Below are 23,158 nucleotides of genomic sequence, written 5' to 3' on the forward strand. Positions count from 1 at the left end.
TTAGCCCCCCTGCATGGGGGTTTCTTTAAATTACATTTTATGACCTCCACAGCTGTCCCTTGTGTGGCGAGGCAGGAGGCAAAATTATTAAAATTTCAACAAGGCAGAATTATTAATATTTTTTTTTAAACGACATATATACAACACCCCTCCCACCCCGAGTTCAATGTAGATGAATGTGTAATGCTATCGCCATTTGGTGGATTGAAAACATAATTTGCATGAACTTCCCAAGTGTACAATTGAGCAATCTTATAAAGAATTCAAAATCATCAAGATCCAAAGCATGAACACAGCTCTTACGGATCCCCTTACACATTAGGAAGTAATACAACATTCAATCCGTAATCCATTACACTTTATTGAATATTTGCATGGTACTGTTAACAATGTTAACATGCAAAATAAATCAAGGTCTATACATTTGCACTACACTAAAGTGAATGCATTTAAGTGAATTTAAATGGGAATTAACATTTTCATCAGCAAAGTGTGTTCGGGAACTTATAATTTCCATGACTGTCCGATTAAAGTAACATCCACGTTGTAATTTAGTACTGCAATTACACAAGCAAACAGCTGCCTATGTCAATGTAACACACCGCATGCCCGTCTTGCTGCATCTCAACTTTAAGACATACAATCCAACCCTTCTTCCCCGATCTTCAGTCCTAGGGGAGACTATAACTTGTGCATGCAAGCGTGCACAGGCAATAACTAACTACTGTATAAACCAATACATGACTCAATAGAAGAACAAAACCCCGAGGTTTTGTGTACTTAGGACAGCGGGCAGCCAATGCCTTGCGAGTATTCATCAACATGTGGGGTGTTATTACTCCTTAAAGTACTTACCTGCATTTTACTTGTTTGGCTTCAGAGGGGAGACGTAATCAGGAAAATTAAGGGTTGGTGAGGTCATAAGCGCCATGAGGTTTTTGTTAAGTGAAAGAAGTGGCACACTGATGTCTCACCAACATTGTTACAATGCTTTCTGCTGGTATAGAATAATACGTTTGACGACTGATAAACTGGATTCTGGTCCATTTCAAGATATTTACCATTGTTCCGACCGAATAATTTTTCACCGTTAAAATCATCGACACTCGCATGACATGGCTACATGCCCCTACCGTACAGCCCTATGGGTAAACGTATGCATCGACTAACAAAATGTCGATTACTCTTTTCCTAACGCGAAACGAGTACCAGTGGTACGCCAAAGCAGTGCACCCCACTTCGAAGTGGTTCATTTTTACAAATCATGAATTCCTTCCATCAGCTTAGCTGCAACAGAAACAAAACTGCAACCTGAAAATTAGTTTAATGCTTGGAACGTGATTTTACTCTCGGAATTTCTCATCCATGCTTTTAACCTCTCCACATAAACGGAAATGACACTGGAAAGAGTTGTGTTCATATTGTTACACTAACAGTGATAATTAAACTGCACAAGTGTTGGAAGTTTTAAAGGTATCTAAGTTACACATTTTTTCAAAGATACTCAAAACATTTGTAGATATATGACAAGACAAACAAACATAATGATGCCCAACAAGAAAACTTCATTAAATCACGATCACAACTTGTTGCAAGAGAAATATAAAATTCCTCTGTACACAATTTACCGATGGGATTAGTTACAAAATAAAAATTTGCACAAGAAAAAGCATTGGGTCCATACCAACACTGAGTACATATTTGAATTGGCTATAACATAGTAGCATAATTTGTAAGTAAAACAAAAAAAACTACTCCCTTCCAAAGTAGTAGCCCATGTCCAACGATTAGATCCCACACCTGTTTCAAAACACTCGTATAACACCTTTCAACAAGTGAACTCTCATCCAACATGCCAATGACCCTAAATGCAGCCATCAACTCAAGCACAACACGGACATGTGACAGTTTTCAATGCAAAGCAGTTGGAAAGTCAACTCTGGTAGGACAGAAAATGTCAACCCTCATCACAAATGGCCCCAGTATCCACGGTTAACATTCAACATAAGAGAATGTAATAATTTACAGTCTGAAAAGCTACAACTCTTCAGAAGCAATATATCCATCACCAATTAATATTGGTTGAGAAGCAATATATCCAGAACATTAATCTGCTAATGCTGTTTTTTGAGCTTGTGACATATATTATGGACAGTAAATACTGTGTCCAATTTTTTTTATAATAAAAAGCATGGAAAATCACATAGAAACTGACTTGTTTTTCCTATTTTATTTTAAACATGGCAATAAAGCATGAACATCCACTGATTTCAGTAAACAAGTCCTTTACAACGTTTGGCAATTACTTCCTACAGAAATGTGCAGAGGTTAAGCAACTAAACATATATCTGCAACAATATTAAACAGGATATGGGTGGCTGGTAGTAGCTATTCAATTATGGATCAACAATATTTGCTAAATAAAGTTTGTGCCCAGATTACAGATTCATGTAGATTCTACATCTAACATGCATTGTCTAAGGGGAAAATATTAAACAGGCCCAGACAAAATAAAGGACTCAAGTGATGTTAAGAATGTCATACTTGTAATGTAAATTTGAATAAGGCACATTCCTAATGCATCTTTCTCTGCCAGGTAAATAATTTCGGCATGCAAGTTGAGAAACAAAAAGTGCAAAAGATGTTATGAAATATTAGTTTGTAATCTGTGAGAGATTATCACGAAACAACCATCAATACTGGGATGGGCAAATAAATGACAAGGCCAACAGCACAGAACAAGGCAAAGTGAGCCAAATAATAATAAGGTACAGTCAAGTCATTCAGCACGTGTCAATTCACCCAAATAACACAGGCCACTGCCACGTGTGAACGAGTGCATGCAGCCTGCACAAGAGCCCATTGAGGACGCACAGGGTCAGTGCTGGACTGAGAAAGATGCAAGAGGAGCAATGGACAGAATGTGTGGGTGTTCGGGCACAAGAAGCGGCGCTGGAGGGGGGGGGGGGGTTACAGGACAAGGCCGTCGTAGGAGGGCCCGTCAGATTCAGGAGACTCCTGTCGCAGCCGCAGGTGCTCCAGCGTGTTCTGAAAGTGCTTGCTCAGGTGTTCTGTCTCCTCGTTGGACTCCAGGTTGGGAAGCTCTTCCCGGATCTTTTGGATGAGTTGGTTCAGCACCTGGATGCTAACCTGCAGAGCAACATCAGTTTGGTTAGCCTGCACATGTCGGTATAAGGGTGAGATCCCAGTACGCGTTGTCAGTTTAAAAAATAAAACTACAATCAAAACAATCTTTCAAGCCATGTACATGGATTATGAATTGGGGGGGGGGAGCATAAGATAAAAAGGAACATTTGCTGATTGAACTTATCAAATTTATAAAGTAAATGACGGGAACAAAAATGTGTTAAGCCATACTCACAGCTTCATTTCCCTTCTCATAGAAGAATATGTATCTGTTGAGGATCTCTGTGAAGAGCTGGACCTGCAAGGAGGTGTCCATGCACTGGTTGGCGATCTTCACAGCTTTCTTCAGGCACTCCATGACCCGTTTCCCATCACGGAGCTAGTATGGAATGCGGAAAGATATGCAAGTTTTTTTCTTTAATAGTTACAAAGCAAAAGTTGAATGATGCGATACATGTGCATCGTTTCTAAAATGATATAATTACAAAATATATAAAACGGCATGGCTATGCACTACTTAAAAAACACTATTATACACATTCCGTAATTACGTAATGATAAGTGCACTGGGTTGCATAGGACACCACAATCTTTCTGTAAAGCACAAGACAGACGTGGACAGGTCGCCAAGGTCAGGGCACGGAGCCCCACTGCTCAGATTCTGGGCTCAAATCTGGACAGCTGTCTGACTAAACTGGGTTCTCAAGTGCAGCAAGCTAATGTTATCAGTTTGGTAATGAATGATCGCATAAGACAACATTATATTAAGTATGGTTTTGCACTTTATTTGGCTAAATTCCAGATCTGAGAATTACACTGGTGTAAAGGTAATGCAACAATATATTTCATCGTTCATGTGAAAACGCATCCCCCTACCCTCGAAAGGATTTTTTTTTTTATTCCACTTAAATATTTTTCACAAATCCTATGTAAAAACCTCTTCGACGGCTCAATCTCTGACATATGCAGCAAACTGCTTTGTGATATTTCCAAAGTAATCCTTTGTCTCATGACGTGACGCCAAAAGCAAACTGGAGGAAAAGGCAATGAGTAGATGGGAATACCACGATCCACGCCCTCCCGTTGTACGCACTGATACCCAATCCCGTTTTAAATACTGTGTGACCTCGCCGTAACGTACTCGAGATTTACGACTTTGCCATTAACAACACCACGTTAGTTTAACACAGACTTTCGCGACCAATATCATCCATAATACAGGTTTTTTTGGGTTAGATCGCGTAAATATATAAATGTTTCGTTAAACCCGTCACCACCCGACACAGCCAATTAGTAAGGTTTGTCACGTAAACAGAACATTCCAAATCGTTACTAGTCCAGCACACCGGTGTGTTGGAGAGCAAATCCACAACATTTACAATTTGAGTACAACGTTTTGCCATTAGTAATTACAACTAGCTTCATCAGGCCACAGCAACACCACGTTGCTGACGTGGCACGGCGACATTCATCCACCAGATGGCGCCAGAGCGTTAGCGTTTCTGATTAGTCATCTTTCATACGTTCACGTACAGTTAATATTTTTTCCCCCCACATATCGTTTCTATGGCACCTATGTTTATACAAGTGTAAAATAAGTCTTACATGATGAACTAATAATAGTAAATACAAAATAGCAGAAATCGCAATACAGTTTATCATCGATTATCTGGCATGTGGTTTTCCGGCTTTCAACATTATCTGGCGGTCCTGGGCCAATCCGGCAAAACTGCTCCAAAGGCTGTACCAGTTTGGCGATCGGCACTGTGTGCGTGACAAAAAAGCAGCTATGCTTAATTTCAGTGTGATATATTAAATACAGTAAATTATACACTACATAAAACTTAACATTGAAAATACTGCACTATATTATATTTTTGTGACTAATAACAACAGTAATAAAAAATAAAATATACAGTGCGATCTGGAGAAAAGCGAGCGTAATTCAGTGTTTGCCGGAGCACCGGTCTAAAGGCTGCATCGGTCCAGCGAGCGTCAAAAACATGTTTTAAATAAGCGCGTACGTACATCACCCCATGCAGAGTTTCCGAGATTAGAGTGGTAAGTACGGTACAGTAAATAGCAACTTTTACAGGATATATATTTTGTCTATTTGTATGTTAATGGCGATTTCAAATAATAAACAAATGTAAAACACGAAAAAATAAAACACCTAAAAACATGTAATACATGAATGTGCAAAAACAAGATATTTTAAATGTGATTATCCAGCGTTTTAAAAAAAAATCTGGCACTTCCTTGCCCCCAAAGCCACCGGTTAATCAATGGTCTACTGTATATCAATAATATACACTTACCTTTCACACCAATGGTTTAGCAATATAGATGTGCAATGGCTTACTGAGCATCCTATGTTTATGTTCTGTACTACGTTACGATCCACCATCCCATCTCTTTGCTTCGATTCAAGTACTTTTGATTACCGTCCAGGTTTTCAGGAACGCATGCATCCTGGGCATAAACTGGGGTAGGCCTGTATATCTAAAAGACAGCGAGTGTTCACATTACCTCATTGCCCCCTGACTCAGTGGTGCGGCCAGACCAGAAGAGGTGAGAGCACACGGTGACTGCACGGCACTGGTCGGGCTTCTTGAGCAGCTTGGAGGCCGCGAGGGCGCACTGCGTGCGCAGAGGCTCGTGGTTCTCCTCTGAGAAGCAGTGGCAGCGCTCGAGAGTGCCCAGGATGAGTGTGATTGCTGCCAGCTGCGCTTTCGAGTCGCTGATCTCATCCTCGTACAACGAGAACGCCTGCAAATCGACAAATTTGTTTCCTGAATGTGTGCGCGCAAAGTAAGAAAAATCTAATCAAATCATGCCAACAGCTAAATGTAAAAAATTACAACCAAAATTCAATTCTAACCACAATAATTTAATTGAAAATTATGCCTGTTCCTTTTCCAATAAAAAGCCTCAAGTATAAAGACCTTTTCACTCATGTTCTGAATTGTGATATTTTTGAAGTGGCATATAAGAGGGCACCAGAGACCCAGACAACCCATGCATGAGAGACAATATTCACATATATGCAAAGACAGATTGTAGAATTCATATTCTATACTTTGACCTATATGATCTGCCAACCCTTGTCCCTCTGTCGTACCGAATTATAGGCATGAGTCAGAGGAAAACGATTGCACCGACATACATTTCCATGCGACGTCAGTCATTCTGAAATGTCAGTTGCGGACATTTCAAAATGTCACCAGCCCCAACTGCTGTGGTTCAAGCCCTCACAACAGAGCACGCAAACGAACCTGTGACATGAACTCGTAAGCGACCGTCTCGTGGTTCTCGAAGGCAATCTCTCCAGCTGCAAGAGCCCCCTGGAGGTAAAGGCGCAAAGGAAGCTCCGCAAGCTCTGCCTTGATCAGTGCACCGATGGTTTGGTGACAGAATGTGAAGATCTTCTGGCATTTCTTTTCCCACTTGTCATCCTGCAAGTAGATCAATAGATATTCAATATTATTTTCTAAATGAAAATAATTTAAAAACTAGGAATGTTTATTATGACAGGGAAATGGTGCAGCACGTAATATATCCACTGCAGCACGTGGCCGAGATCACCGTTAACACATTCTTTCCATCTTCTCTCACTTACCATCTGCGCACATTCCTTGTACCAGAAGGCCAGTCTGTAAGCAGCAAAAACCAGGGGTGGCAGAGTATGCCGTATTCTTTGGTTTCCTCCGGCTCCAAAGTGTTTTCTCGCCGTGTTTAAAATCTGAGAGGGACAGAGTAACACCATGACTTATGTTGGTCTATATAAAACAAGTGTGCAGCCCGATATACAGATGGGGAGACGTGAAACTCACATGACACGACATTCACCTGACCCATGTCAGACATTCACCAGGCACCTGACACTGACCACTCATCAACGCAACCTTCTCTTTACCACTCACCAGTTTATAATAATGTCAACTTGCAATGCGCACAGTGTTCACTCACTTTTGAAAAAAGAGAATTACTCGAGGTACAAGGAACCAAAGACAAGCAGGAAAGGCAGCCAGGCTGTGAGCTGGTGCAAAAATCCCCAAGCTCTGTAGTCCTCTATATATTGAGGTGTTGCCACCAAATTAATGTGTTTACAGGTCAGAGAGAACCCATAAAGATAGAACAGGTGGGGTCCACGTTTGCTATCCTGTATTCTTCTGGCAAGCCAGAATATTGCACCCCGACACCCATGATGTATGCCTCCAACATCAGCTAAATATAATGGAAAGCCCGTTGAGATTCACTGGCTCACCGCACACACCAATGGCACATGTCTCTGTGATCTTATTGTTAAGGACTGCAGGGCTCAGGTCATGCACCAGGGCTGATAAGCCAAATTATTGGGTCAAAGGTATTATTTTTTTGTAATTTCAACCTTGATCGCATACTCCATGTCATAAGCCCATAAATAATACCTCATTGACCGAGATGGATGGAGCAGTCTAAGAGTTCTTCAGACAAAGATACATAAACACAAACACACAGAGGAGAAGCTTATTACGAGTATATAGATTCTGATGATGCACGAGTTTGATGTTCTAAGGGCAAATCATATGCATGGATACATACTTTCCTAATGGTATACATGAATAATATACAACGCTGCGGTGGCATGAATTGAATATTCTTCATAATTTGAATTGCATTAACGTCAGTGTGTGGCATACAACCAAAATACACAATTAGATAAGCATAAAGTAGACAAAATACATGATGGTTAGATCCATATTTAGCAAAGTCCAAAAATGACCTGCAAAATAAGTGCATGTTCCTGACTATTTTAAACGAGATATGATGGAGAGCCCTAAAGACCTGCTCGCCCTAAAAAAAAGGTTAAGCACATGCAGTAAACTGTGTATTTATTCTCTTATATTCCTTTAAAGAGAAGTGGTTTATTATGCACTCACTCTCAAAGTATATGTCAGTTATTGTGCTGAAATACTATCCAGGAGAGCTTCACTCAGTTTTCAAGACTGTTTTAGGTGAGTTAGCCAATTCATTATAAGACTTTTTTATGTGCTGAAGGAAAACAGTGCAAGAGTAAATGGAGAAAACCGACTTGAACAAGAGGATAACTAAATTCTGCAGACAGGTTCACAAACCCATAAAGTGCACTATCATCTCCTGGCCCCCCAGCAGTTTGGAGAGTTTTACGAATCAGCCTGATACACTACCATTGCCTCCTAAGCGCTGGATTACAGGCATGCACCATTACAACTTGCTGTGGTGAGTGCAGGAGCCTGTTAAATGTAGGCCATCACTTTATATTCCAATGGTGGTAAGTGTTTAAAAGTTTCAATGAGGAGTGTATGTGTGCAGTACCAGGTACTGCTGGTCAGGGCTCTCAGCCTTGAGCAGGTGGATGAAGCGCCCCACCAGGCCCTGCTCCTCGGCAAAGTCCTCGGGGTCCGGCTCCTCAGTTGGCTGGTCTGGCTGGTCTTGCACCAGCGATGAGACGAGGGTCAGCAGCGAGTCCACCTGGGCGGGATGGCAAGAGGGTTCCACGTCACTACGATGCCACAGTTCACAATTTTGGACTTCCTGTAGAGATCATGCACCAATGACAATAAATATCTTATCTTGTAGATTCATTGTCATACTAAAGCCTACGCGTTAAACTTGTAGATACATACCTAGGGTGTGTGCTGGGCTATTAGACATGGTCTATTAGACGCGAGTGCTAAAGTTTGATAAGAAATAAAGAGTTTACAAACATTAAGTGCATAATTGGCAATTTAGTGACATCACTTCCACATGTTTTAACATATTCCATTTAATGACATCACTGCAGAGCAAAGCTTTCGACTGATGTTATGATCTTGGTTTTTGTCCTCATTGATGACGTGTATCCATAGCCTGGGAAACACTGCAGGTGCACATCTATAAAGTATGTTATTTGTATTTTGGGTTCCACACTGTACAACATTCATGTTCACAAGTTTATATCGACAACAAGTATTTTTTTACAGCGGTTATATTGAACCTCTTGTCATCCACATTGTATTATGCGTTATTTATGTAATTACAAAAAAACTCCATTTAATGGATAATTTTCTCTAGCCTAAAAATAACTATTGATAATATCGCTGTATAAAATAAATATTCGCTTCAAAGAGTGTCTTTTCAGCTTTTCATTAAAACGATTAAACTATTTACATTTTACCAGGCAAGGCCAACGGAGCTATTATAGCTCTTTTTCAGAGGCGACATGCCTACAAATGATAGCTCAATGAAGTGGCTCATCACGTCGAAATTTATAGCAGCCAAATACTATAAATGCATGTTTCTAAATGTGGAGGGAAAACCGGAGGATCACAGAGAGAACATGAAAACTCCAAATATACAAGCGTCAGGGTCTGGATCGTACCCATGACCTCCTGTATGCTAGGCAAGGCAGTGAACATCTCACCACCTCGGCGCACCCATAAAAACTATTTCACTACTTGACAATCCAGCCTGTATATTTATGACTTTGATGCAAAGCATAATTCTTCAAATGTGCACAATATACATGTCTTTAAGCACCTCTGAATAATAAGTATGAGACGCATGCATCCCACACAGAGACAAGGGGGGAGGGGGGGGGTCACAAGCTAACCTGATCCTGCATGGGGACATTGGTGTCATGCTCAAGGGCATTTCCCAGCACATAGCAGCTCATGTTCTTGCGCGACTGGTAGTCAAAGTACTCGAACAGCGGGCGGAAGTGCTTCAGCTGCAGGATGGTGAGCACGTTGTTGTACGAGTCCACCGGGATCTTTAGTAGACGCGTCAGCTCCTTGGACACGGCACTGCTCGTGGCCACACTGCAAAAATACAAGAAAACCAATTTTAATTTCTACTTTTCTTCTCAAGTCTTGAATGCATTGTATTAGTAATGGCAGCGCATACATCTTCTCCACAATTAACTGTTAATTTAAACAATATTCGTAAATGCATTTAGTTTTCATGAGCTTCACGTGTATAAAAAAACGATGTTATCCTAATTGTACTATCGGGTGTTATGAGATGAAGAATCTGTTTGGAACTCTCGCAGGGCAACACCGCATGTTAGAGAACAGTCCATGGAAGGAGATATCACAGAACTACTTTTGAAACCTCAACATTACAGGGCAGCACTTTGCCACCCGCTCTACTACAAAAAGAGACGTTTACGAGTGCAACAACAAATTCATTATTGACCAGGCCGAGACCATCAACTAACAACTTTGCGAAGCCGGCGTAATCACGGGCAGCTTCCTGGATACACACCCAAGATGTCGGCAGTACTTATTATTTACTAAATACAGCCAAACTTATGAAAACATTATTCTGACCATTCGTAAAACACAGGTTGACTCACTGCTCCAGGTTGAGCTTGCCAAAAATGTCAGCTGTAGTCTGCAGGACCTTGTCCACATAATCCACTCGGTCTGGGTAGCACTTCATCGCCAGGTTGATCAGAGACACTTGTAGTGACACCACATCCTCCGTGGGCATATCTTGCCTGGACTGCAATTCCACAGTACAGTTACAACCAACATGAAATTAAGCATTTGTGCCTGGAAATCTCAGTGGCACCATTTACACCAATTGCATAAAGAGGGCACAATGTATAGTATGTATTAAAACAAAGTCTGTTGAAGACTTACTCCCATTTATTATGTACCTGAATGACAGTTGCGACCTGCTGCGAGAAGATGTCAAACAACTTCACTTCTTGTGGAATGCCAGGCCCATCCTCACGGTGTGCAAAAAGAGCGAGTCTGCAGCAAAGAACATGATCACTTCACTTGAGCTCTTTGGCACAAAAAGCTGGTTTACCCCTTCGCTAAGAAGCAGGTTTTACAGCAAACTGTGTAGGCAGCTATTCAAATACATGCCCCTGCATTACAACAGAGTGTGAACTCAATATCTCAACACACACCTGTCAATCAGGGCGATAATAATGTTCTTGACATTGACATTCTGGTGAAGCTCGGCACATGCTCGGAGGAAGAGATTCAAGGTCTGGAGGTGGAACTCATCAGGGAACACCTGCAGAGATTATGAACAGAGATTATTTGTGTGCAACTGCTACGGGGAACAATATTTTTGGGTGCAGTGGATGGCTGCTTTTAGAAAACAACTATTTCAGCTCTGCATCTGTAATTACTGCTTCAAGTGAATATGCAGGGAAAGCAACAAGGCTCTGGCCAGCACACACCTGTATGATGCATTCCATCAGGTACTCCTGTGCGATGGCGTCTCTACAATTCACTACTTGCTCCAGAATTCCGGGCAGCACCACCTTAAAAAAACACATTCCATTTACTAATTGACCAAAATATTTCGTAACATTCTGTAAACGAAGCAAGCAGCACATCAACCATACAGACAGCACAACAATGAAATGCCTAAAGTGAAAAATACAACAATGGTACTCTCTTGCGAGTGGCCTACATGTGGAGACAAAACAATTGAAAGAGGTCACCGACCTGCTTGAACCTGTCCACATTGACGCCCTCCAGCTGGCTGAGCCGCACCAGGTTGGTGCCGACGAGGATGCGCAGCTCCTGCCGCTCGCGCTCGCGCTTCTCCTTCTCACGGCTGTGCCCCTGGTGCTGCATCCGCACCCACAGCTTGTTCATCTCTGCAAAGTTGAGCAGCACGAAGTCCAGCGAGTCTCCAATCTCACCCGTCGCCTTGTCACTATCGGGGGTAGCAGAGGAAAGAAAATGTTGCATTTACCGTGTCCCTGACTTATTTACATAAATATCGTAGATTACATTGAGCTACGTAAAATCCCTCTTAAATCAAGAACTAAAGAGGTGCATGAAAACATGTTGGAATAATGAAAAGCAAAATACCAATGTGCCTGAAGAAAACATTTCTTAATCATAGATGATGATGATGATCATATACTTAAAAATAGTTTAAATGCACAATATAGGTAAGATCCTGTGGTTTACAGATGATATTACAAATGTACACATACTGGTGAACAAATAGAAAGGACAGTGGTAACAGTACTCACTCGGTAACCTCTCCCTCATCCGGCAGCACGTTGCGTGTACACTGCAGCAGGTAGTTTCTCAAAAAGAGCCCGCGCAGGGGATGTTGAACTCCCCTGCACATCTCCACCAGGTCCTTTAATATATCTTTGCGTGACTGCGCAAATGTCTTGATGTAGACCACCCCAACAGTCACCAGCAAGTACCTTAGATTGGAAAGTGCATGGCCAAATGTTAACAATGATAATGTTCTGGGTGAATGGCACTATGCTGATCGTCACAAAGATTTAAAAACATTGTTGAAACTAGAAATGCAACCATCTGGTTCCGTGGTAAGCTCCTGGTGACACTATTACTGCGATGTATGGGAGAGAAGATGCTCACAGACGGGGGATGATGTTTCCGGCATATTGCACCAGTTCATAGAGATCGGCGACTTTCCGACCCTTCGTGAACTCGTCAATAAGGAACACCTCCAGGTGATGAAGCTCATCTGTCACAGCCATGTCTGTGCACCCACCAGGCGTCAGGGAGTGTAATAATACAATATGAATTTAATTAACAATGACACCGTTGTGTGTCCTAGACTATAGCGTAACATATCGGTTTCGTAACAGTAAACTAAAAACGATTCGTTACAAAGCGTTGTGCCAATTCTAGAAAGCACTGCTCATTCTAAGATGTGCGACAGTAGCCAAATGTGTGCGGTCATGTGAATGAAGGCATTTCATAATACAAGTGAAACAGTACCTTTATGTATTCATCATAATACGATTTGAGGTATGCAAACCAACACTGAAAATAGCTGGATGAATAGCAAATCAAGTTAAAAGGATACACAGCTCATAGTAGCACTTTGGAGACAGCATAGATGTACGGAGCTCCCCCAGCATGTTAGATGCATGTTTCAGTCCATCCATAAGCTTGTTCTTGTCCTTTCACAAAAACAGATATACATTTATAAGAAAAAAGTAGATGCTTGCTAAAATACCCATTTCCCTCGTGTTATACTCACAAATAATATTTTGAAACCACATGGAACAAGACAGTGCACATCAGAGTGTAACACCATTTTGGAAAGAATGAAAAAGGATTCTTCAGCTTTGCATGAGATAACTTAATTTGTATCTTATTAGTGTGAAAAATGGAAGTGGACAGGTAGCCCCACTTTACCGTACGCTACCAAAACCAACCCTGTTCATACAGCTCTTTCATCAAATAAACCGATTAACTTTTGCAAATGTTCTAACTAAAAATGTGATTTCCACACATTAATTCACTGTGCGTAGCAATGGGGTGAACCGTTTGTAACGAGAAACAACATTCGTTTGAGAAAAGAAAAACTGCCTTACCAGGCACCGTTTCATCTGGAAGGACTGCACCTTCACCACCTGCAGGGCTTCATCCAGCAGCTTCTCTTGTTCTTCCTGGGCAGATCCCTATATCACAGGCTAAAGCGTAAGCTAAACCCGCTCTGTTCCACCAGCATAAACCTGGCAAATTTCTAGCCATGCCGACAACCGCTTTTTAACATTTCAATCGCAAAATGCACACCAGCATAAGTATTTCTAAGCTTGTTCATACAACACAAGACTTTACGCGGCACATTGTTTTACCTGATTTTCAAATTTCAACAGGATAACGTGAAATAAGGATATTTAATTAAAGCCCTTTAACAGCCCTATAAAATAATTGCAAAAATAATCACAAACAGTTCCTGTAAGTTTTTATATCTACGAATGAAAATGTAAAAACATAAAAAACTACTTATTTTTTGTGTCGGGCACAACACAGAAAAGGAAAATACTGTACAGTAGTTCCTTTTTAAAGCACAACTGCTAATTTTATTTCATTTTCAGGTTGTAATAATAAAAGCTCGCGCCTTGCAATTATTAACTTTTACTTACAGCAAGGTACAAACCAAACAAGAAGTTACATTCCTGAAGGGAGTTTTTTTTTCAAGAAGACTACAGGACAAACATGTTTTGCCCTTTCAGGGAAGCTTCAACACAATTAAACGTCCATAATTTAGAGGACAACATAGAACTATGACACAGCAAATGAAATGCATCATGTATAAAATTGGTCTCTTACATAACACTCATTCAAACACACTTGTGACAAATTCCAAACGGAAAACTGAACAAGCGGAGGAGATTTAAAGGAAGAGTACAGGATTATACTTTACATTTAACACATTCTCAAATTCACGGGAGGCAATGGTTAAAGTTGTATAGTACGGTATGCAATTATTAAGAATGCAGCTAAATGCACTGCAGTAACGGGAAGACAAATTACACAAATAAAGGATGAAGATATGGACTTCTGATCTGTCAATTCAACAGTGTCTACTGCAAGACATCTCTATGGCTTCTTCAATGTTTAACCTGAAAATGATCTAGACCAGTGTTAGTGTTCTTCACGAATTTCCAGAAGTGGGCCACTTTCGCCTTCAAGACATCAGTGGGACAACCGCGACACATTTGAAAGCATTGCGGTTGACAGCATGATGGGGGTCGCACTAAAGGCCACAAGAGGTCGCCAGTGGCCTGCGGGCCTTGCAATGAAGAACGCCGATATATATGGAACGTCACTGCAAATCTTCTCACTCGTGACCATAATCGAGAGCAGACCATCTCAAGTCTTCAGATCCTTCTGTCGGCTCTCACTCCAATCTCAGATCAATTGCAGGATGGCGTTAACTTCCTTAAAAATACCTCCATATTACCCTTTGGCTACTTCTCTTCTCCTCTTGACTCTTATCGCTCAAAATCTTCACCGGCTTCAAGAACCTCCATAGCCTCCCTGGCAATAACTTCTCCCATTTCATCTCGCTCTGCCCCTCTCTTTGTGCCCTCTGCTTCAGTCAGCAAGGCATCCTGCCTGAACCCTCAGTCAAGATCCACTGACTGGAAAGTAAATCTCTGCTGCTTTCCGCTAGTGTGGAACGCCCATCTTCTGGCCATCCGCGACTCCTTCTGACATCAATCCCCATATTCATGTGCAGATTTGAGTCCCTTTCTGTTCTCTATGTCCAACTCTCGCAGTGCCTTACATGGTAGAGTTCTCTTCCCTCACTTAAAATGTACATTTAATCATTCTCAACATCAAAATGTCAGTGGTATTTACTGGTACAATCCGGAGATACGGTGGCATTTAGTCGATTATTAATAAATAAAAAATTGCATTACATTTAATAGTTGACGGGGGAGGAGGGAGGCGCCTATCGCCCTACGGAACTTCCCGCTCCCAAGCCCGGCAGGGAAACTAAACAACACAGGAGGGACCGTAGCGGCCTAGCGGATGGGGCCCCCTCAAAACCGCTCGCCTTTCTCGCCCACACCGCGTTGACCCAGCGGCGCCCTCCATGTGCACGGTCGACGCCCAAGCGCGCCGCCGTGTACCGTGACGCGAAACAATAATTGCTGAAGCAATCCGAGACGTTTGTGAGGGATGTTAGAACTTACCATGATCGCTGAGGCCTGGCCGCTCGGGTCCGATCTGCGCCCTCGTCATGTGACTGCGTCGCGGGGGGTGGGGGCGGGCGGGGGGGGACGACGACGAGAGGGGCGGGGTCGTGAGGGGCGGCGTGCGGGCGCCGATTGGATGGTTGGGGCAGTGGCGACGTCATCTCGTCGTTGTTCGTGACGTCGTCGCGCACGCAACGTCACGCCGCTAAGGTTGACGTCAGCGTTCATTTCTCGTGTACGCGCGGTGGGGGGGGGTTGGAGGGTGCGGGAGTGGTGGGGAGGAGGGGTGTGGGAGAGGGGGGGTTGTGGGGGGAGGGTAGTGGGGGGGTGTGGGAGTGGTGGGAGGGTGGTGGGGGGAGAGGGGTTGGGGGGCATCTTCCAGTGCGCGGAAGACTTCTGCCGGAAGTGGTTTAACGCGAAGCCAATGTTCACCACGCGGCCCAATCAGTTCGCCTTGTCACGTGACACAAAACGTGGCCAATGAGTCGCTGCTTCAGCACTCACCGGCGGTGTGTTGGGGAGAGTGAACCCACCACACATTCCCTTTCGCTCATCCGCCAGGGCTTCATTTGAGCCAGAAAATGCTTGGCACCCGGCACACCACGTCAAATATACCTCTGTGTACATAGCTGTGGGTATAGAGAGTATATGGTGTGCGGAAAAGGCAACCCGATGGACATAACGTTTGTTATGAAGAAGGGCTATTGCCTGAAACGTCCCTTATTTAATGTTTCTACTTTAATTGTTTTTATATTTAATTGTGTTCCACTGTCTACCCAGCATCACCAGCTAACTTTGGACAAAATATAATTTCATTTTTTTGTTGGCGATAGTTCCACATTTATTAAGTTATCCACAATTCACTATTGATACATTTTTCTAAAAGCAGTGAACGTACGATCCATTCGGCAAATGCTGACCATGCTAGCGGCTTTAAATATTTCTGACCTATCTGTACATATTGTTTCTATAGTCTATACGCATGGATTGACTGAATAAAAGTTGTCTGAGGCAGGACAAGTAACGAGAAGGGATGGAGGCAAGTGGAGTGGCTGTCACAGGAGGGACACCAGTCGATGTCCTCTGCGGAGATGGAGCGATCAAATTTGCTCGTGTGCAGGTGCTAGATGGATTGTTACATTCATTGCAGGACCATGGGAGACGGTGATGGTTTAGGGTGGCCTTCAGCCAGCAGTGGATTCATCATGACTGATGACGATGCGTGGATTTCTGCTGGTATTGTGGCTTCATTCCGTGTGCGATCGTTACGCATTAAAACACGCTGTGTTGTGTTGTCGATGAAAATACTGCGTTGGTAATTCGACAAACATCAGTTTCACCTCCAAAAACCGTCGAACAACATGTAGTTCAACCAGGATACAGCATGTACTTTAAGACCAATGTTTAATAGGCCACATTGCTGACGAGATTTAGAAAAGTGATTCAAATCCATGTTTTACTTATTTATAAATCACTAAACATACAGGGTATCCTGTAAAATCATCTGGATATCCTTACTAATCTTGATTTGAAGCTTTCGTGACTGCGGAAATCCATACTCTTTGGTTCTTTCGGTAAAGTCACGTAGGTAGAAAAATAATAATGGTTCAGCAGTTCCACTGCTGGATTATTTTTTACGCCTGAGGACGACCGCTTGTGTTGTGATCGAAACGTCGTGATATATTATTTTATTATTTTATTTTATTATTTTTCTTCTACCTACGTGACTTTACCGAAAGAACCAAAGAGTATCCTTACTAATGTTAGTGTTTTACCAAAGTGATTGAAGGTTTGTGTGTGTATCCCTCTATTAACTCCGAGGGTCTGATGTGGCTTTGTGACAGCACACCCACAGGGCAAGTGAAACAAGTGACTGTGATTGGCTCATTGATGTTGCTAAACTATGCCAGTGCCCACTGACATGCCTGAGTAAATGTAGTTATGTTAGAATAATCCGTAAAATATATTTTGGCAATTTAGATTCATGCTCATACTGTATTCGCATTCTACCGTCAACGGCTAAAACGTGTTGTTTGTAACATTTAATGATTTTTTCAAAGGAATATAACAATATGGAAAGATTTATATTTGACATTCTTTATTAGTTCTCCATGTAGACTTACACAAACAGACATATTGATTACAACAATAAGTTAACAGAAACTGTAACTGCCATTCCATTAATCTGAACCTCACAACCCCATCATACGCAACCTTCATGGAAGGCGACACGTTCTTTATAAACTATTCACTGATACTCAAAACTGTGAACTAAACTAACGCTCCAATTTGGGTAGAGTCAACGGTCTACGCAATTTTCCAAATTTCCCGCAAATCACGACTGGCTAAATGACAGCCCACAATTCTACTTCCCTTGATATTTTGGCGGCTTATCGTCGAGTGGAGATCTGTAGAGGACTTACTGCACTCACCTAAATCTTAGCCTGATTTTAGTACGGATCAAATCATGATTGATCCCTGGGTGGTGAAGCAATATCATTAAAAGTCAACTGTATACTTGCATTAATTAAATTGACTTTCAATAAGCTGTGCAATTCATGCGTAAGCCACCATTTAATAATGTATGATTTTTGACGCAATGTTTTTTTAACATGCAGGACCAAACTTAGACGTACGAAAGAAGCATTGTAATCCAATCCACAGCAGGTAAATATAATAAACCCATTCTTTAATATACAGTATCTTCATTATTAACTCATGGATTCATTGTTTTAGTGAGTTCAATTACATATTTTACGTGAATCTCAAGTGTGGTGTTAAGGGTCATGCTGCGTGTTGAGCTTTCTCAAGTCACCACGCAACACTGCGGGCATCTTCAGGAGTTGAATGATGTCATCTCGCCCGAGTCTTTGCACATTTAGGATACTAGGTGAGATTATCAATTAAACTCCTGAAGATTCCCGCAGTAGTGCATGGCGAAAGATTGAGAAAAGATATACAGTAATTAACGTGCAGCCCAACCAGGAACACCACACTTTACGTTTTAAACTTTTTTTTTCTTTCACAGGTAGCACATTAAACATTGTTCAAGGAGCCCAAATTAAGTTTTTACTTTGCAGTTTAAAGAAAAGTGATAACTTCCACAATGGCAATTCCGTCGTTATTTCAGTAAAACAGTAACACAATTTAAATTAGGTTAAACAATTGGGCGTTTGGGACCTTGCAAATTAACAGCCGATGAACCGATCTCGTCTTAAGAGTTGACCCTGAGTCAATGGCCTACAATTTAGTCCCATCAGAAGGGTGGTAGCATAACGCACAATGCCGTATAATTTTTTTTAATAAAGTTGAACTTTACATTACTAAGTTTTTAGGTTGTACCGCGTTTTATTCAACACGATGTCTGACATTCCATTCCGCGTGTTTGAGAGCTTTTCCATGTGCCGGGGAGCTTCTTCAAGAACTGAATGCAGTTCCTGAAGCTCCCAGTAAGCGTAGCAAAACGTCAGGCACCATGCCTGACGGCACGTGTTGGGACAACACGACAACACATTGGGTAGCTTGCCTTTACTTTGCTGAATCAATACACGCCTACTACATTGCTGAGAGAAAAAAACCAAACATTTAGATCTCACAGCCTTAGGGCAAATAATTTTCGCAAATACCGCTTGGGAATTTTTTAATGTGATTTTTAAACAATCTTTTCCAAGTACTATCATGAGATATTTCTAATTTTGGGATAAACTGTGACCTTAGAGATGATTTTATATGAGCACACATACATAGCTAACAAAAATCACAATATTGTGCATAGGGGATATTTTTTTAAGTTTTAAAAACGTCAGAATAAGTTTGTTGTGTTAGCTTATCGTGTGTATTATTTCCCTAGCCCGTCGGTAACCCTTTATAAAAACAGAACAATAAAAATAAACAAGTGCATTGAATATTGAACAAAACATCCTGGTAAAACAACTTGATCTCTTGAGATTCTAGCAAAATAAAGAGCCATCGTCATCCACATCTCCATGACTTTGGACGAACTAATTAATTCAATTCAATAATATGCAAATGTGCAAATTACTTTATACAATACCACGTGCAAGGACATTGACAAATGATCCATCTATCATCAAGAAAAAAACGGTATTCCTCAAAACGTTTAATAATGTTTCTGCCAGTATGCAGTTGCGTAAAAGTTCACATACCACAAGTTAATTTTTTTTTCCACTCAATCCAAGAGAGTGTATTCCCAGTGTGTGTATGCAAGCGTAACTAGGCTAGCCGATATGTGCATGGAGAATACAATAAAGTAACATACTCTGTCACTCCACGTAAAAATATATATTTTTTTTTCATCCCATAAGCCAAATGGTCTTCCAGACTTACATTCTCCAGCAGCATTTGTTTAAACAAGCAAACTTTGAGTCTCATGGGCAGAGGCTTGTTGTGTTAAAAATACTGATAAGATGACCAGGCGTTATTGGCAAGAGCACTCCCTCTTGTACATAGGGAAGGTGGATTAAATACGGACATCGCTGGTGCTTTGTGCCTGGTGTGCGAGGCAGTTTGACCTAACCCGCACTCTACAATCAATGGGTTCCGCCTCTCCTGTACGTGTGCTTATGCAGCAGTAACATAAAAGGTCAAACAGGGAGAGAGGCATGTGCAAATTAATTGACTATATAATATATGCATCCTCATAGCAGTTATCATTTCCTCATATAAAATACAATGCCTGCACAAATTCAGATTTACTTCGTAATTCCCTACTGTAATTAAATACTCAAGTTGCTATGTTGTTACAAAAAATAAGTCGAACATGCTAAATGTAAAAAAGAAATTCAGATAAACCACTCCAAGCTTCAATTTATATTGAACGTCAAACTCTTTGCTTGGCATTGCATTACCCTAGAGTTTCATGATAGGAATATAAAACCATCCAGATATAATGTACAATAAAATTACAATTTATTGATAGTTAAGTGTATAAATTCCACGCAAACAACTTTATTCAATGTTGCGTTTCTTAAACAGTGCATGCTAACCAATTACTCAATGAGAAAATATCACGTAAAATTTCCGCATACCCAAACACTGTCGTGTGAAAGGGAACGGTGAAGGTGCAGCCCTGAATCTATTTCTCCCACCCCTGCAGGCGGAAGGGCCTCCACTAGGGAGCTTTGGAGAGCCCATCGATAGGATATCTGGCCTACTCTTACACGCTTAGTAATGCTTGACTTACAAATACATGATCTTTCCATTTTAAAACATGAACTTTCCTTTAATCGCACTAATCCTAAAACTAGTTTTTATTTGCTACATTGGGAGTGAAACCTAGTGACGGAAGTGAGGAGGCTCCACATTAAAATGCCTGCACAATTTACAGCCGCTTCCATCTCGAGCACACGCCTGACTTCATGAACGCCAGACTCATTCCATCTTTTGTGGAGATCGGAGCTCACTGACTCCGCTGACATTTAGAAACCAAGCCACGTTTAGAGGTCAATTTTAAACAATCTCAGAGGCGGCTCTGCGATATCTACTTCCGTGGGCCATTCTCGCACACGAACGGTGGCACTGCACTTCAGGAGATCCGAATGGATACTTAGTTCTGTCACATGACGCTACTAGTACGATCGAGGTACTTTTGGGAAAAATGGTTAAAGAAACAAGCTAATCTGAGTGACTCGTGCAGAGCTGAGCAATGCACTGAACAACTTGGTTTCATTTTTCACTTCCTTCCAAGGCCAGGCTGGTGGAGCTGCTGATTTTGCGAAGTCTGTTCGCCGCTGTTACAGCAAAGAAGTTTTTCTGTTAAGATAAAGAAGCGCACACTTCAAATGAGACGGGAAACAAATAAATGCCATCACGTGTAATGTGCAACCAATAAAAACAGAGTCCCTGGCATAAAGAAGCCCATGAAATTCCTGTTTCATTCCATTGGCTGTAAATGTTAAAACTGACATGTCTACACTGTATTGCATACATCATTAAGTACATTCATTTCTTTAACGTTGCCCATATTAGAGAGCATTCTGTGTAAAACGAGAGCCCCTGAGCTTATCGTCGTTATGTAAATACAATAACCTATTTGCTTATTTTAGCCGAGTTCTTTACCAAAATGTCCATTGCACATCGCATGCATTGCGGGAAAGTGATATCAAAAAGGTGATTTGTCGTTGTGTATGTATTAGCCTAAATATCCCTCTCTAATTATTAGAGAGATACGCAAGCCTCGATTTCACTCCAGGGCATATGGAAAGGTTAATTGGAAAGTTAATAATGTTGTATATCACGTAGTATACAATAGATGTATTAGCTACACTTAACCTTAGCACTCCAATAAAAACACACATTTACCAAAACCACTAATTGGGATGGATTTAAGGTTCATCTCTTGTACATATGAGGGCACAATTCACGATTTAGAGGAGGCCTTTTAAAACCTGGTGGAGCTGCTCTCTGTGTGTGAATGTTAGCTCTGCCATGAACGAGAGCGATGGCGTAATCTATCAAGTGTGCAGGCGGTGGAACTGCACCGGGTCCCATGGGCCCCGAGGGACTCAAGATGCCGGGCAACACCCCTTGTGCCAGTCCCATGCCAACCACCGCACGATGCCACTTATAAAGCTGCTGATGAATAGCCATCCGGCAACACGTGAATAATGGCACTACATTGCACATTATATCTATTCAATTATTTTTTTTAAACAAGAGCTTGAGGTCATATTTTTTTTAATAGACAATGATGATGCTTTTGCACATTTACACATTCTTGTATATTCAACAGCGTTCAGTAAATTCCAACTAAGCGCATTATGCATAGGCAAAATGCACATGAAACGCTTTCTTGGTGACGCAAGTCAGAGCAAGTTCCATAGATTACCATCCTCTGCATCATCACCCCCAACATTTAATCTCCCAACATTTAATAGCACAAAATAACACACAGCATAAGCAGAATACAGCACAGTGAAACACCTCGTGTGCCCACTCTATACCCAACTCTTGCTATTACCTGCAAATCCATTCTTCCTGTTATCCACACTCAAGCACGGATAAGAGGAGGAATCAAGAAGTTGCGGCAAATTCATCCTTTTCGATCTGCCTTCATCAGTGGACTTCACCCGATTAAAATCCACTCAGAACGTTGTTCATCCGGTTATCCACTCTCTATTAAATAAAGATAAAGGTGCAGGGCTGCAATTGCTTGCTCACACTACGAGAGGGAGCTCTAGAAAACCTCTCCTGCGCATTAATGGCCTAACCTTCCACGCCGGTGAAACATCTCGGAGGAGGTGGAAGTACCCACACTTTACCCCACCACACGCATTCTGCCGATCGGCTGCTGATCGGAGTAAAATGTTTGGATCAGCACGGACAATAACATCTGCACCTAACACCCTCAATATCAGTGTGGGCACGAGGGGGTTCACTGCATTAATGTGCAAAAAGCAGCGGGGGAACAATGGAAGACACGGCAAGTGATGTTAACACAAACAAAGTTGCAGACCAGAAGTCTTAGTAAGCGATACTCTTCTTGTATGCTCTGCAGGTGTAGGCCAGCCAGTGTTGAGTGAATTTCCATTACAG

At 41.7% G+C, this 23,158-nt stretch overlaps 2 protein-coding genes across 2 annotated transcripts in view; both read right to left on the bottom strand.

The window, feature by feature from the left end:
* Window positions 1–343: 343 nt before the first annotated feature.
* VPS35 (VPS35 retromer complex component) lies at window positions 344–15,677 on the bottom strand. Its single transcript, XM_078868490.1, has 17 exons — window positions 15,602–15,677; window positions 13,487–13,573; window positions 12,973–13,069; window positions 12,519–12,642; window positions 12,158–12,340; window positions 11,619–11,832; window positions 11,348–11,431; window positions 11,069–11,178; window positions 10,811–10,907; window positions 10,505–10,653; window positions 9,761–9,968; window positions 8,485–8,640; window positions 6,767–6,889; window positions 6,423–6,602; window positions 5,677–5,916; window positions 3,383–3,526; window positions 344–3,150 (listed from the first exon to the last, which is right to left on the bottom strand). The coding sequence occupies exons 1-17, from the start codon at window positions 15,602–15,604 to the stop codon at window positions 2,971–2,973; spliced, it is 2,379 nt and encodes a 792-aa protein (XP_078724616.1). The 5' UTR covers window positions 15,605–15,677; the 3' UTR covers window positions 344–2,970.
* Window positions 15,678–17,716: 2,039 nt separating this feature from the next.
* Window positions 17,717–23,158, bottom strand: part of MYLK3 (myosin light chain kinase 3) — a 56,731-nt gene continuing 51,289 nt past the window's right edge. Inside the window, exon 16 of the mRNA XM_078868889.1 lies at window positions 17,717–21,376. Within this exon, the coding sequence (XP_078725015.1) occupies window positions 21,290–21,376 (87 nt within the window). The 3' untranslated portion in view covers window positions 17,717–21,289. The remainder of the gene's footprint in view (window positions 21,377–23,158) is intronic.

Source organism: Lampetra fluviatilis, chromosome 26 (genome assembly GCF_964198595.1).
Source record: "Lampetra fluviatilis chromosome 26, kcLamFluv1.1, whole genome shotgun sequence".
Classification (NCBI taxonomy): domain Eukaryota; kingdom Metazoa; phylum Chordata; class Hyperoartia; order Petromyzontiformes; family Petromyzontidae; genus Lampetra; species Lampetra fluviatilis.

Excerpts from the sequence above, each read along its gene's own strand:
- VPS35 (XM_078868490.1), bottom strand. Across the intron at positions 10,908-11,068 it reads ATTATCGCCCTGATTGACAG|ACTCGCTCTTTTTGCACACC; the intron begins GTGTGTGTTGAG and ends TCTTTGCTGCAG. Across the intron at positions 3,527-5,676 it reads CTGAGTCAGGGGGCAATGAG|CTCCGTGATGGGAAACGGGT; the intron begins GTAATGTGAACA and ends ATTCCATACTAG.